Source organism: Tursiops truncatus, chromosome 18 (assembly GCF_011762595.2).
Source record: "Tursiops truncatus isolate mTurTru1 chromosome 18, mTurTru1.mat.Y, whole genome shotgun sequence".
Lineage (NCBI taxonomy): Eukaryota > Metazoa > Chordata > Mammalia > Artiodactyla > Delphinidae > Tursiops > Tursiops truncatus.
The window spans coordinates 11,088,225-11,105,546 of record NC_047051.1 but is presented as its reverse complement, the minus strand read 5'-3'; the positions used below and the strand labels follow the sequence as shown (position 1 = coordinate 11,105,546).

General features: G+C 36.1%; 1 protein-coding gene across 7 annotated transcripts in view; it reads right to left on the bottom strand.

The window, feature by feature from the left end:
- NBEA (neurobeachin) overlaps window positions 1–17,322 on the bottom strand; it is a 623,898-nt gene that overhangs the window by 463,037 nt on the left and 143,539 nt on the right. For 6 of the 7 annotated variants that reach the window (XM_033843595.2, XM_073795053.1, XM_019936759.3 and 3 more), the window contains 4 exons: window positions 5,595–5,674; window positions 4,825–4,887; window positions 4,631–4,728; window positions 667–759 (listed from right to left, as the gene is read on the bottom strand). In XM_033843595.2, coding sequence (XP_033699486.1) covers window positions 667–759; window positions 4,631–4,728; window positions 4,825–4,887; window positions 5,595–5,674 — 334 coding nt within the window. The remainder of the gene's footprint in view (window positions 1–666; window positions 760–4,630; window positions 4,729–4,824; window positions 4,888–5,594; window positions 5,675–17,322) is intronic. The other variant, XM_073795055.1, reaches the window with a different exon arrangement.

The window sequence follows — 17,322 nt, the reverse complement described above, 5'->3', positions numbered from 1 at the left end:
AAGAGATATTATAGGATCTTCAAATCACAATAAGCCTCAACGTTAGAAAAGAATACAGACAGACATTAAATACTGACTTAGCATGTGAGCAAAAGAGTAGGTCTCAGGAAGACCTCAATTTCCCTGTGTCAAGCAAGTTTTCTTTGAAATCATATCCCTATGTGTTTTATTTTATTTGATGAAATATTTTATTATATCCTTAAAAGAACAATATTTTCTTTCCAGTAGGCCAACAGGCATAAACCATATTACTTAAATGTCATTTTGTTCTATAAACTACTATTAAAAAACATTCTTTCTGGGGCTTCCCTGGTGGCGCAGTGGTTGAGAGTCCGCCTGCCAATGCAGGAGACACGGGTTCGTGCCCCGGTCCGGGAAGATCTCACATGCCGCAGAGCGGCTGGGCCCGTGAGCCATGGCCGCTGAGACTGCGCGTCCGGAGCTTGTGCTCCGCAACGGGAAAGGCCACAACAGTGAGAGGCCCGCGTACAGCAAAAAAAAAAAAAAAAAAAAATTCTTTCATAAAATATTTTTACAACTTTTACCACAAGAAGTTATTATTTTCCATTATAAGATCATTCCAGTCAAATTCATGTGTTACAAACCTAGTAGAAATACAGTTTCAGTAGATATTTCTACAATTCATTGTGAAAAACATCAACTTACTTGTGACCTAAATGCTTCAGAAAGTATCCCAGAACCTTCAGAGCTTGAACCCAAATACTTTCACTTTTAGAGGCCAATAATTTGTAGATTACCCTAAAATATATAGAAATAAATGATATTTTGAGCACTTACGAATATTAAAAATATAAGCACTGTATACTTTACAAATAAACTATAAATATATAAAACATAAAAGACCTCTCAGGTTTTTAAATTCTTTGAAAAAGTTGGAAATAAGCACATTAATTTTCTTTAAATTTGGACATCAAATACATCCTCAAAAGGACAGTGTGATTGGTTGTTCATAAGTATTTCCTCCCAGCACACTACACAACATTTTCAAGTTTAAGATCCATGCTTAGTTAAGCCACATTTCCTCTTCTATTTGAGTTTCCCCTGACATTCGTACTTAATGACCTTTTTCCTTGGTTATGGCTAAACAGACCATGGGTACCTACCTGCCGAATTATTTTTCTTTTCTGAGAATTTGGAATGAGTTCTGAGAAACAATATGTAGTCTTTGTTGGGCTCTTGAATTAGGAAATGATTTAAAAGAGAAACTATAGGACAGCCTTGTTTTGTTCACAAAGGTGAGTCTATATACAGAAGGAATAAAGCAGCTATACAGGAAGTCGCAGAAGAAGCAAACTTGTTTCTTCATAGATTTCCAATTCTTGGTTCCTACCCTAATGTGTTTGTACAATAAACTAACACATGACCTAACTTACACAGTCACTTCAAATCCTATATAACAGCAGGGATATATTCATTATAATACTTATATGTACTTCAAAATTTTTATCTCATTTTTTCAAAAAATAAAAACAGGGCTTCCCTGGTGGCGCAGTGGTTGAGAGTCCACCTGCCGATGCAGGGGACACGGGTTCGTGCCCTGGTCCAGGAAGATCCCACATGCCGCAGAGCGGCTAGGCCCATAAGCCATGGCCGCTGAGCCAGCATGTCCGGAGCCTGTGCTCCGCAACGAGAGAGGCCACGACAGTGAGAGGCCCACATAACGCAAAAAAAAAAAAAAATAAAAAAATAAAAACAAATATTTTTTCTATAAGGTAGAAGGGGGCAATAATAACTGCATTCTTTTGCAACTAATTCTACAATTTAAGAAGGTTCTGAGGGTGGCTGTGGTGACTCTATAAAATTAGGGTGTGCTTTATTCTATTAAATATCTTTGTAAAACTTAAAATGCCATTTTATATTTTGAAGTGAAGTAATATAGTCTGAACACAAAAACAGGTAAGAGAAGATGCAGTATGATTTTCCTTTCATTTCAGTGACATTAACAGAGGGGAACAAATAACTGAAAGTTAATGACATCTATTTTATTTAAAGTAACTTAGACTTTAAAAAATAAAATAATACATTGTTGATAATACTTTTTAAAAATTATACTACTGAAGAATACATTATGAGAAGAAGTAAACTCTACAGTGATTATTTCCTTCAGAAGATAGTTTTTTGCAAAACCCTCAAGTTCTTAAATGAATATAAATTTACATTGAAATATATTTTCAGAACTTTTAAGGACCAACAACAGTAATGAAAAAAAGACAAATATGACAATAGAAAAATTATACATGTCAAAGAAATAGTCAGGAAATCATAACAAAGAACATTCAACAGCAAAAATAATCTTGAAAACCAAAGCAAAACCGCACAGCATAAAAATATGACTATACTCAGATATGTAATCAGAAACTCCCCCAGAGTTCCTATTCTCTACGAATAACTGAGTTAAAGGAGTAAAAAGGTGTAAGATCCACCTTAGATCAACAGAAATTATGATTTAATATTTGAAATATGAAATCATCTAAGGCCATCAGACATCTGTGCTACATAGGATTTTTTTCACAACCAGACACGTATTTCTTACAAAAACCAAGATAAAGTATGAAAAGGAAATTTACTGACAAATCAATTAATGACTGTGTACTTACAATATAATAATACAGGTGAATCCTAATTCATTTGCCCCAGCTTACTATATTCAGCCAGAAAATGATCTAAACTATGTGAAAAAAGAAATTCTTCTTTTCTCTAAAGATTTTCAGATATAAAAATATTACATTTTTTTATGTTCAGGTCAGTATCACCACAAGGTCTTCCTTAAGTCCAGTTAAAATATTATCAGAATTAAATTAAGTTCATTCTTTATGTTCATTTCTTAGCATGCTTGAATTATAATTAATCAAAAATTTCCCCATATATAACTGTCACCCTTTAGTACCTATTTTCTAGGATACGGAATTTAAAATTTTGTATCTAATAAGCCTATTTTTTCCATATTCTAAACCAGAACCTACATCCTCTACATTCTTTTTAAGTGGAAAAACTAAAGTAGCACATTTTCCATGTTTGTGATTGTTTTGAACACACTGGTAACAATGTGACATGTTCAGCTGGTGGCAACCATGAGCAACAAGGCCTTTGTACTTATTGTGCTCAATCAATCTTTTCATGTTATACAGTTAAGATACTATTTCAGTCCTCTAAAGAGCTTACCAAATAGCACTCTCTCGTAAGATAATTATTTCCAGTGTGTCAAAGGAAAGCAGGATTTTATTTTTGCATTTCACCATATTAACCAATCGAAGGTTGGTATCATTCATAAGGGTAATGAGTATATTTTTAATTGATTTCTTAATTAATCAGTAAATATAATAAAAGAAGCAGGTACTAGGATCTAAGTTCAAGGATACTAAGTGTTCAATCTAAATATAATTTAAGAAGAATGAGTGTAATTGTTTGTACTATATTATTAGGTTGAGCCATATGAAATTGCCTTTATTTGGTAAAGTCACTTAAGTTTCAGCAATTTCATACAGTTCAACCTCACAATAAAATATATTTGTAGTTGTTAATAATTAAATGTACAATCTTCTTATTTAAATAGATTAGCAACCCAATGGGTTGTAAACTCAAAGGTAAGAGTGGCGTCACAAGTTAGATATCCACATAGAAATAAAGTGATTGCTTCTCTGATTTGAAAAGGAAGTCCTTCAAGACTAGAAAGTTGTTATTTGCTGATATAAATGTCCAAGTAAAAGAAGCACTAATAAAGTCCCTTGACATTTACTAATATATTATTTCCAAACTCTTTTTATAACCTGTGGAAGTTCACTGAGGTACACATGGCATAACCTAGATTTCTTATTTATTCAAATAACTCAGACTCCAGAAAAATAATAAGGGAGACTCCGTAAGGGGCTAGGTTTTAGGTTTAAGTTAATAAGAATACTAACCAAGAAATTATGTTTTACTTATCTACATAATTACTTTACAATCACCATAAGTAAAGTTAGTTTTCAAATTTGGCTTCTTGTTCCGAAATATTTCATCTCCATCATTCCCATCATACTGCCACTGTCCTAGCTTGTCATCTCTAACACTGATGAATAAAATAATCTCTCTACTGATCTTGCTACATCAGTTTTATCTATCTCCAACTCATTTTCCACACTGCTGATTCTAAATCTAGCAAAATAGAAATCTGAGCAAATCAGTTGTGTATTCAAAATTCTTTAGTTTTCATCACCAATGAAATAAAATCTGAACTTCTTACCATTATACGTTATACGGATCTTTCAAACCTGGCCACTATCTAGCTCTTGAGCCTAAACTCATAGACTTTTCTTGAACTCTCTTTTGTCGAAATATACCATGCTCTCTCATCTTCTTGCCAAAATATTTGCTCTTCCCACTACTTAAAATGTCTTTACTACAGCAACAGCAATATATTTATTCTTCTTGAGACCCGAGACCCATTTTCTATACACTTCATCAGTTCCCTTGAGTATTAGAAGATTAATAACAGATTTCTCCATCTATTCCCTTCCTATGTGTAAGATTTTGCTATATACACTCAAAAGTTAACTCAATAGGGATTATTCTGGGAAGCACAACTGTACTCAATTAAAGCCTACTAATAGTACTAATATTATAAACATACCTTATTCCATTTCTTTGATCAAACGCTGGTATCATTGAGGCTGGGTGTTCTGACATTAAAGCCACTAGTAACTGTAACACATCATGAATATTTTCATCCTGCATAATAAGGATCAGCAATATTTATTTAGTTATAAATGTTTTCTAATGCATTGAATAAAATTATTAAAATAGAAGACCCAGACCATGTCCTACCTCATGCATTGTAAGCAGGTAATTTAATATACTCTGAAGTTCATCTTCCTTGACCCCTCGATCCTAATTTTTTAAAAAATTAATTAATTTAAATCTAAAATTAAAACTTTAATTAAAGACAGCCATCAAAATGATCAATTTAAAATAAAATATGGACAACTTAAAAGCAGTGATGCTTTAATTAAAATATCTAGATACTTCATAATTCATAGACTATATTATTTCAAAGTAAATACGTACATATTTAGAAAATTGTACCTATTCTTCTAAAGTTGCTAATGTTTGACTGACTTTACTATAAAAATTATTATATTTTGATCATCTAAATATATTAATATTACTATTTTCTAAACATGTATTCTTTTCTTAAAATAATGCAAATTACCACAAAACTTTACAATATTAATTGCTGTGCATTTTACCTTTATTTTCTATTTATCTTAATCTTTTAAAAATCCTAATGTGATAAAAATATATAAGTCTTCTCAAACAGGAACACAGATCATTTTCTAAAATGAAATCTTCATGCTCAATTTTTATGTATATATGTTCCTTATCTATTTCTGCTACACCCCTTAGGATAGAGGACCTCAAAGAGTATTAGCACAAAGTGAAGTTCAACAAAAGTTAATACTAAGATTTACAGAATATTGAAAGCAATTCATGAATTAAAGGTTGTAAAACTAATTTTACAATAATGATTTAAACTCTGCCAAAACATTCTTTTCATGTAATATACTGCAATTTTGAATTACATAAAACCGTTTTACCTTTAATATAAGCTGTTTCAGGAAAAGTAACATAAATGCCCGTAGTGATATAATTTCTTTTTGTGATGGCCGGGGACCATCTAGAATAAAACAGAAAATAAAAAGAAACAACAAACAATAAAACCCCTCATTATTATTACTTAATAATAAGCTTAATGCAATTATGTTGTGATATTATGGAATACTTTAAGTTATAGTCATTATAATTATCATATTTCTTAGTATTAATTCTGTACAATTTCAATAATAGAGAATACAAACATTATTTTCAGATTTTTGGCAATTTCAAATTTTTTACTAAATGTCAGATTTGCGGGAAAGAATTACTTTTTAAAAATTATATTACTGTTCATTGAAAAATAAATAATATCAAGTCTTTACATGGATACATTTCCCTACTTTTATTAACTTAATAGGTTCCCTTTTCCCCCTCAAATCCAAGTTTTCCCAATATTTTTTCCACCTTCTTCTTACCTATGTTTAAAATCATTCTCCATTTTCATCTGCATATTATAGAACAAACCACAGAAAAGTGATACTCTACGTAATTATTTGTTTTGAAGCTTTTTTCTTCTATGACACTTATATACACAAAATACGTATTATTATGACACTCTAAATGCTTGAGTCAATAAATGAAATAAGCATAAACAGTTATAGTGTACATATCATTTCCAATAAAACACCTAAATTTCAAAGTAAATAAGTGCAAATATTTAATTACCAATAAAAATGAGAATATGCCATGATATATATGTAATATGTAATATGCAGTAATAAAATTATACCTTTAAGAAACATAGCTAGAATCATGAAGCCCTTAAACATCAAGCCTTACTTGAAGCAACCCAGATTTATATAGCTTCTGTATAAGTTTTAATCTATAATCCTTTTATGTATAATTTATAGCATCTGCTTATTCACTCCACAAATATTTATGTGTAGATTATTACACATCAAAACAAATTAGCCCTTAAACAATCCATTTTATCTACTCTTGGGAAAGAAATCTCTTTCTCATTTCTACATTTGTTGCCCTACTCCTGCCAATAGTGTACAAAGTACTCTTTCCCTCCTTACCAAAACTTGCTATTATTTTTGTTTTTTTAATATTTTCGTTGTGAAATACAGTACACATACAGAAGATATACATTTACAACTTAATGAATTATTATAAGATGAACACCTGTATAACAACTTCTTAGGTCACGAAACTGAACACTGACAGCAGCTTGGCAGAGAAACCTATCAACCCTTGGTGTGTAGGTAAAGGAGCTGCGCAGAGTGGAGGGTGAGGTCCTGATTTATATCATATGCAGATTTCTGATTTCTGTTGTGTAAATAAATACTCCCTCCATGACTGGTTTCAAGTTCACGCCACCAATGTTTTGACAACCATCTCATCAAATATTAATAATTGGTGGTGGCACCAGTCTGCTCCAGCATACAATAAAGTCTCACCCTACCCAGCTCTCAGCTCTGAGCCACACCCCCCTTCCTGATCACATCCCCCACACCATCTCCTTAGAGACAGCACCATTATTTCAATAATAATTTCCTTACTTTTATTTATAATTTGGCCACAACTTAATGAAATTGGACAAGTGTTATACTATATTTGTACATGAGTGTTTCTTATTGTTAGGATGAGGACAAAAGCTCTTTGTCATAGGATATTTTGTGAGGATTAAATGGATCAACATATGTAAAGGAATTAGAATAGTAACTGGTCCATTTTAATTGTAAGCACTCAGTATACTTACTACTGTCATATATTGATATTACACGATGTAAATAACAAAGGAGTAAAGCACAGTAAAAAATAAAAAGCGCAGTAAAAAATAATAAAGACTCAACAAAAGGTATAATAAACATAAAATTGAAGATGGGGTTATCTCTACGCCTGGAAATGGGATAAATGTCTGACCAAGGATAGATATATACAGGCTTATGGTAATATTCTATTCCTTAAGCTTGGTGATACTCATACAAGGTTCATTGTATTTACATATATAATACCACTTTGTGTTTGTGATATATTCAGAATAAGTCTTTGAAACACCTATAATATGAATTACCTATGCATATAAATCTGTAACTTTGTGTTTGAGCAGACAAATAGAGGTGAAAAAATATGTAAGACTGGTAATACTGGCTCCTTGGGCAAGTATTAACTTTTTAATCACAAATCTTTACATTATTTCACGGGCTACCAAGATCATGTACTACTATGAGATTTTTAATATAAATAAATGTTTTTACAGTGAATCATATATAAAAATTTCAGAGACAGGGGAACGAGGGGAAGATGGCAGAAGAGTAAGACGCGGAGATCACCTTCCTCCCCACAGATACACCAGAAATACATCTACACGTTGAAAAGCTCCTACAGAACACCTACGGAACGCTGGCAGAAGACCTCAGACCTCCCAAAAGGTAAGAAAGTCCGCACGTACCTGGGTACGGCAAAAGAAAAAAAGAATAAACAGAGACAAAAGGATACGGATGGGACCTGCACCAGTGGGAGGGAGCTGTGAAGGAGGAAAGGTTTCCACACACTAGGAAGCCCCTTCGCGGGCGGAGACTGCGGGTGAGGGAGGGGGAAAGCTGCGGAGCCGTGGGGGAGAGCACAGCAACAGGGGTGCAGAGGGCAAAGTGGAGAGATTCCTGCACAGAGGATTGGTGCCGACCGGCACTCACCAGCCCGAGAGCCTTGTCTCCTCAACCGCCGGGGCGGGCGGGGCTGGGAGCTGAGGCTCAGGCTTCGGTCGGAGCGCACGGAGAGGACTGGGGTTGTTGGCGCGAACACAGCCTGAAGGGGGCTAGTGCGCCATGGCTGGCCGGGAGGGAGTCCGGGGAAAAGTCTGGACCTGCCGAAGAGGCAAGAGACTTTTTCTTCCCTCTCTGTTTCCTGGTGAACGAGGAGAGGGGATTAAGAGCGCTGCTTAAAGGAGCTTCAGAGACGGACGCGAGCTGTGGCTGCAAGCGCGGACACCCGAGACGGGGATGAGACGCTAAGGCTGCTGCTGCCGCCAACAAGTAGCCTGTGTGTGAGCTCAGATCACTATCCACACCCCCTTTCCGGGGAGCCTGTGCAGCCCGCCAATGCAAGGGTCCCGGGATCCAGGGACAACTTCCCCGGGAGAACGCACCGCACGCCTCAGGCTGGTGCAACATCGCCCCGCACTCCATGCCCCTCCCTACCCCCCCCCCCCCGGGCTCATTGAGCCACAGCCCCCTAAGCAGCTGCTCCTTTAACCCTGTCCTATCTGAGCGAAGAACAGACGCCTTCCAGCGACCTACACGCAGAGGCAGGGCCAAATCCAAAGCTGAGCACCAGGAGCTGTGAGAACAAAGAGAAAATGAAATCTCTCCCAGCAGGCTCAGAAGCAGCGGATTAAAGCTCCACAATCAACTTGATGTACCCTGCATCTGTGGAATACCTGAATAGACAATGAATCATCCCAAACTGAGGAGGTGGACTTTGAGAGCAAGATTTATTTTTTCCCCTTTTCCTCTTTTTGTGAGTGTGTATGTGTACGCTTCTGTGTGAGATTTTGTCTGTATAGCTTTGCTTCCACCATTTGTCCTAAGGTTCTATCCGTCCGTTTCTTTTTGTTGATGTTTTTTGTTTGTTTGTGTTTTCTTTAAAAACAAATTTTTTTCTTAATAATTTTTTATTTTAATAACTTTTTTTATCTTTTATTTCCTTCCTTCATTCCTTCTTTCCTTCCCTCCTCCCTCCCTCCCTTCCTTCCTTCCTTCCTTCCTTCCTTTCTTCCCTTCTTTCTTTCTTTCTACTTTTTCTCCCTTTTATTCTGAGCCGTGTGGATGAAAGGCTCTTGGTGTTACAGCCAGGAGTCAGTGCTGTGCCTCTGAGGTGGGAGAGACAACTTCAGGACACTGGTCCACATGAGACCTCCCAGCTCCACATAATAATATCAAATGGCGAAAATCTCCCAGAGATCTCCATCTCTACACCAGGACCCAGCTTCACTCAACGACCAGCAAGCTACAGTGCTGGACACCCTATGCCAAACAACTAGCAAGACAGGAACGTAACCCCACCCATTAGCAGAGAGGCTGCCTAAAATCATAATAAGTCCACAGACACCTCAAAACACACCACCAGATGTGGACCTGCCCACCAGAAAGACAAGATCCAGCCTCATCCACCAGAACACAGGCACTAGTCCCCTCCACCAGAAAGCCTACACAACCCACTGAACCAACTTTAGCCACTGGGGACAGACACCAAAAACAACAGGAACTACGAACCTGCAGCCTGCAAAAAGGAGACCCCAAACACAGTAAGATAAGCAAAATGAGCAGACAGAAAAACACACAGCAGATGAAGGAGCAAGATAAAAACCCACCAGACCTAACAAATGAAGAGGAAATAGGCAGTCTACCTGAAAAAGAATTCAGAATAATGATAGTAAAGATGATCCAAAATCTTGGAAATAGAATAGACAAAATGCAAGAAACATTTAACAAGGACCTAGAAGAACTAAAGATGAAACAAACAATGATGAACAACATAATAAATGAATAATACTCTAGATGGGATAAATAGCAGAATAACTGAGGCAGAAGAACGGAAAAGTGACCTGGAAGATAAAATAGTGGAAATAACTACTGCAGAGCAGAATAAAGAAAAAAGAATGAAAAGAACTGAGGACAGTCTCAGAGACCTCTGAGACAACATTAAACGCACCAACATTCGAATTATAGGGGTTCCAGAAGAAGAAGAGAAAAAGAAAGGGACTGAGAAAATATTTGAAGAGATTATAGTTGAAAACTTCCCTAATAGGGGAAAGGAAATAGTTAATCCAGTCCAGGAAGCACAGAGAGTCCCATACAGGATAAATCCAAGAGAAATATGCCAAGACACATATTAATCAAACTATCAAAAATTAAATACAAAGAAAACATATTAAAAGCAGCAAGGGAAAAACAACAAATAACACACAAGGGAATCCCCATAAGGTTAACAGCTGATCTTTCAGCAGAAACTCTGCAAGACAGAAGGGAGTGGCAGGACATATTGAAAGTGATGAAGGAGAAAAACCTGCAACCAAGATTACTCTACCCAGCAAGGATCTCATTCAGATTTGATGGAGAAATTAAAACCTCTACAAACAAGCAAAAGCTGAGAGAGCTCAGCACCACCAAACCAGCTTTACAACAAATACTAAAGGAACTTCTCTAGGCAAGAAACACAAGAGAAGGAAAAGACCTACAATAACGAACCCAAAACAATTAAGAAAATGGGAATAGGAACATACATATCGATAATTACCTTAATGTCAATGGACTAAATGCTCCCAACAAAAAACACAGACTGGCTGAAGGATACAAAAACAAGACCCTTATATATGCTGTCTACAAGAGACCCACTTCAGACCTAGAGACACATACAGACTGAAAGTAAGGGGATGGAAAAAGATATTCCATGCAAATGGAAACCAAAAGAAAGCTGGAGTAGCAATTCTCATATCAGACAAAATAGACTTTAAAGACTATTAGAAGAGACAAAGAAGGACACTACATAATGATCAAGGGATCGATCCAAGAAGATCTAACAATTGTAAATATTTATGCACCCAACATAGGAGCACCTCAATACATAAGGCAAATACTAACAGCCATAAAGGGGGAAATCAACAGTAACACATTCATAGTAAGGGACTTTAACACCCAGTTTCACCAATGGACAGATCATCCAAAATGAAAATAAATAAGGAAACACAAGCTTTAAATGATACATTAAACAAGATGGACTTAATTGATATTTAGAGGACATCCCATCCAAAAACAACAGAATACACATTTTTCTCAAGTGCTCATAGAACATTCTCCAGGATAGATCATATCTTGGGTCACAAATATAGCCTTGGTAAATTTAAGAAAATTGAAATTTTATCAAGTATCTTTTCCGACCACAATGCCATGAGACTAGATATCAATTACAGGAGAAGATCTGTAAAAAATACAAACACATGGAGGCTAAACAATACACTACCTAATAACAAAGTGATCACTGAAGAAATCAAAGAGGAAATAAAAAAATACCTAGAAACAAATGACAATGGAGACACGACGACCCAAAACCTATGGGATGCCACAAAAGCAGTTCTAAGAGGGAAGTTTATAGCAATACAATCCTACCTTAAGAAGAAGGAAACATCTCGAATAAACAACCTAACCTTGCACCTAAAGCAATTAGAGAAAAAAGAACAAAAAAAAACACCAAAGTTAGCAGAGGGAAAGAAATCATAAAAATCAGGTCAGAAATAAATGAAAAAGAAATGAAGGAAACAATACCATAGATCAATAAAACTAAAAGCTGGTTCTTTGAGAAGATAAATAAAATTGATAAACCATTAGCCAGACTCATCAAGAAAAAAAGGGAGAAGACTCAAATCAATAGAATTAGAAATGAAAAAGGAGAAGTAACAACTGACACTGCAGAAATACAAAGGATCATGAGAGATTACTACAAGCAACTCTAAGCCAATAAAATGGACAACCTGGAAGAAACGGACAAATTCTTAGAAATACACAAGCTGCCAAGACTGTACCAGAAAGTAATAGAAAATATGAACAGACCAATCACAAGCACTGAAATTGAAACTGTGATTAAAAATTTTCCAACAAACCAAAGACCAGGACCAGATGGCTTCACAGGCGAATTCTATCAAACATTTAGAGAAGAGCTAACACCTATCCTTCTCAAACTCTTCCAAAATATAGCAGAGGGAGGAACACTCCCAAACTCATTCTATGAGGCCACCATCACCCTGATACCAAAACCAGACAAAGATGTCACAAAGAAAGAAAACTACAGGCCAATATCACTGATGAACATAGACGTAGAAATCCTCAACAAAATACTAGCAAACAGAATCCAACAACACATTAAAAGGATCATACACCATGATCAACTGGGGTTTATTCCAGGAATGCAAGGATTCTTCAATATACGCAAATCAATCAACGTGATACACCATATTAACAAAATGAAGGAGAAAAACCATATGATCATCTCAATAGATGCAGAGAAAGCTTTCGACAAAATTAAACACCCATTTATGATAAAAAACCCTGCAGAAAGTAGGCATAGAGGGAACTTTCCTCAACATAATAAAGGCCATATATGACAAACCCACAGCCAACATCGTCCTCCATGGTGAAAAACTGAAAGCATTTCCACTAAGATCAGGAACAAGACAAGGTTGCCCACTCTCACCACTCTTATTCAACATAGTTTTGGAAGTTGTAGCCACAGCAATCAGAGAAGAAAAGGAAATAAAAGGAATCCATATCAGAAAAGAAGAAGTAAAGCTGTCACTCTTTGCAGATGACATGATACTATACATAGAGAATCCTAAAGATGCTACCAGAAAACTACTAGAGCTAATCAATGAATTTGGTAAAGTAGCAGGATACAAAATTAATGCACAGAAGTGTCTGGCATTCCTATACACTAGTGATGAAAAATCTGAAAGTGAAATCAAGAAAACACTCCCATTTACCATTGCAACAAAAAGAATAAAATATCTAGGAATAAACCTACCTAAGGAGACAAAAGACCTGTATGCAGAAAATTATAAGACACTGATGAAAGAAATTAAAGATGATACAAATAGATGGAGAGATATACCATGTTCTTGGATTGGAAGAATCAACATTGTGAAAATGACTCTACTACCCAAAGCAATCTACACATTCAATGCAATCCCTATCAAACTACCACTGGCATTTTTCACAGAACTAGAACAAAATATTTCACAGTTTGTATGGAAACACAAAAGACCCCGAATAGCCAAAGCAATCTTGAGAACGAAAAACGGAGCTGGAGGAATCAGGCTCCCTGACTTCAGACTATACTACAAAGCTACAGTAATCAAGACAGTATGGTACTGGCACAAAAACAGAAATATAGATCAATGGAACAGGATAGAAAGCCCAGAGATAAACCCATGCACATATGGTCACCTTATCTTTCATAAAGGAGGCATGAATGTACAGTGGAGAAAGGACGGCCTCTTCAATAAGTGGTGCTGGGAAAACTGGACAGCTACATGTAAAAGTATGAGATTAGATCACTCCCTAACACCATACACAAAAATAAGCTCAAAATGGATTAAAAACCTAAATGTAAGGCCAGACACTATCAAACTCTTAGAGGAAAACATAGGCAGAAGACTCTATGACATAAATCACAGCAAGATCCTTTCTGACTCACCTCCTAGAGAAATGGAAATAAAAACAAAAATCAACAAATGGGATCTAATGAAACTTTAAAGCTTTTGCACAGCAAAGGAAACCATGAACAAGACCAAAAGACAACCCTCAAAATAGGAGAAAATATTTACAAATTAAGCAACTGACAAAGGATTAATCTCCAAAATTTATAAGTTCAATAGCAAAAAACCAAACAACCCAATCCAAAAATGGGCAGAAGATCTAAATAGACATTTCTCCAAAGGAGATATACAGACTGCCAACAAACACATGAAAGAATGCTCAACATCATTAATCATTAGAGAAATGCAAATCAAAACTACAATGAGATATCATCTCACACCAATCAGAATGGCCATCATCAAAATATCTGGAAACAATAAATGCTGGAGAGGGTGTGGAGGAAAGGGAACACTCTTGCACTGCTGGTGGGAATGTGAATTGGTACAGCCACTATGGAGAACAGTACGGAGGTTCCTTAAGAAACTACAAATAGAACTACCATATGACCCAGCAATCCCACTACTGGGCATATACCCTGAGAAAACCATAATTCAAAAAGAGTCATGTACTAAAATGTTCATTGCAGCTCTGTTTACAATAGCCCGGAGATGGAAACAACCTAAGTGTCATCGGATGAATGGATCCGATGAATCGGATGAATGAATCATCATCGGATGAATGGATAAAGATGTGGCACATATATACAATGGAATATTACTCAGCCATAGAAAGAAACGGAATTGAGCTATTTGTAATGAGGTGGATGGACCTAGAGTCTGTCATACAGAGTGAAGTAAGTCAGAAAGAGAAAGACAAATACCGTATGCTAACACATATATATATGGAATTTAAGAAAAAAAAAATGTCATGAAGAACCTAGCGGTAAGACAGGAATAAAGACACAGACCTACTATAGAATGGAGTTAAGGATATGGGGAGGGGGAAGGGTAAGCTGTGACAAAGCGAGAGAGTGGCATGGACATATATACACTACCAAACGTAAAATAGATAGCTAGTGGGAAGCAGCCGCATAGCACAGGGAGATCAGCTCGGTGCTTTGTGACCACCTAGTTGGGTGGGATAGTTAGGGTGGGAGGGAGAGAGATGCAAGAGGGAAGAGATATGGGAACATCTGTATATGTATAACTGAATCACTTTGTTATAAAGCAGAAACTAACACACCATTGTAAAGCAATTATACGCCAATAAAGATGTAAAAAAAAAAGAAAATTTCAGAGACAAAAGTGTGAAATCACAGTCAAAGGAAAAAGATTCTACTTCTCAAGGTTAGTGCACATATGCATAATACTTCTATGAAAAAGTAGTGTAGTACATATTATCTTTAAAATGTTCTTAAAAGAAAGCATTATTTAGGTCAAATTAGTATTGAACAAATTGTAATACAGAAAACTATGTGTTTCAAAACCTCACATTCCACTAAATAACAAAATTAATTTCAGACAGATTGAAAAGTTAAATCAAAAAGATTAAAGAGAACAGGGGCTTCCCTGGTGGCGCAGTGGTTGGTTGGATTAAAGAGAACAGGAGCTTCCCAGGTGGCGCCTGCCGATGCAGGGGACACGGGTTCGTGCCCCGGCCCGCGAAGATCCCACGTGCCGCGGAGCAGCTGGGCCCGTGGGCCATGGCCGCTGAGCCTGCACGTCCGGAGCCTGTGCTCCGCAACGGGAGAGGCCACAACAGTGAGAGGCCGTGTACCGCAAAAAAAAAAAAAAAAAAGATTAAAGAGAACAAATTAATTAAAAGATAGATTAAAAAGAATAAATTAAACCATAAAGAAAAAGAAATGATACATCAGGGGCATGTAATGTACAACATGGTTACTGCAGATAATTCTGTATTGCATATTTGAAAGTTGCTAAGAGACTAAATTTTAAAAGTTCTTATCACAAGAAAAAAAAACTTTAACGATGTACAGTGACAGATTTAATTATTGTGGTGATCATTTCTCAATGTATACAAATATCAAATCATTACATTATACACCCAAAACTAATATGTTAATTATCAAGTATACCTCAATTAAAATTTTTTTTTTAACTTTTTAAAAAAGTATAAAATTTAATGAAAATAAAAAGAAATACTCTTCCACTTTGTCACTGCGGAAGCAGCAGAGGCCAAGGAGACACAAGGGGCTGGAACGAGCCAAGGAGGCAACTAAGTCTGGCAGGATTTTCAGGGTCAGGGTGAGGAGACAACAGAGGCCAGTAGTATGGTCAGTGGTAAAGAAACAATAAGGGGCAAGGAGGTGAAAAGGACCATTTTATGTCAGAACCGAAGATGGTCAGAGCCAACTGGCAATGTCAAAGCTTAGAAGGTGATGGTGCATGGGTAAGAATGTGGGTTTCATAAAGTAGAATAAGTAAATATATTAAAAAAAATATTAAAGATAATGGTAGCCAGATTTCTAAATATTGAAGGAAGAAAGTTGTAAAAATAATCAATTTGAGGCTCGATTGACCCATGTGGTTTTGGATTGGGATTGAATTTACTTGTGTGAACTCATGGTTATTAATACAGATAGATCAGTTTAGAGGTATGCATATACATATATATGTATTTGCATTTAAGCTTATATTTCCTAGATCTGTCCAACAAGAATGCCTAGAAGCAATGATACCCAAAGAGCAATAAACACAATAAGCACACCTATCACCCAGATCTTGGTTTCTTAAAACCGTATCTACAAAACAAACCAGGGCTTCTGAGATAAGGAAAATAAAAGATGAACCAAAAATATCCTACACCAGAAAGCAAGGAAGTACAAAAAATTTATGGACGTTTGTCATAAAGACCCAAGACTCATGTGAAGGGGCTCCTATTGGCCAAATCCAGTACAACTTGAACATCAAAATAAATAAGGATACAATTCAGGGGATAGTCTCTACACTAAATCCATGCAGCCACTGTTTTTTCTTTAAGTTTCACCGGCACAAACCACAGCCATTCACTTACGTACTGTCTGTGGCTGTTTTTGCAATACAGTGCAGAGCTGACCACTTATAGTGGAGATCTATGGCTCCCTAAGCCTAAATTTTTACTGCCTGGCCCTTCGCAGAGAAAGTGTACCAACTGTTGATATAATACCAAATTAAACAGGAATCCATGAAATTTACACTGACACTAAGAAATGAACAAATAAATTAGTAAATGGAAGAAAAAAACAACTTCTTTGTTACTGCAGAATTCAAACTAATAAATATCTCAGAAAATGTCGCCATTTGGCAGCCATCACAGTAAAGATCAATTCTGACAAGAGTCAATGAACTAAAGCCAGTGGGCAAAAGTTTGTTGAAGAACAGGATGTTTATATAGTCTCAATGTATTTCTCCACCAGACACTTAAGATTACAGAGGAGAAAGTGGAATTTTACAGTAAAGAACCCTGGCAGACACCAAAAGTTAACATCACTAGTAAAATAATAAGACAACTCAACATCATGTGCCTCTTGTAATGA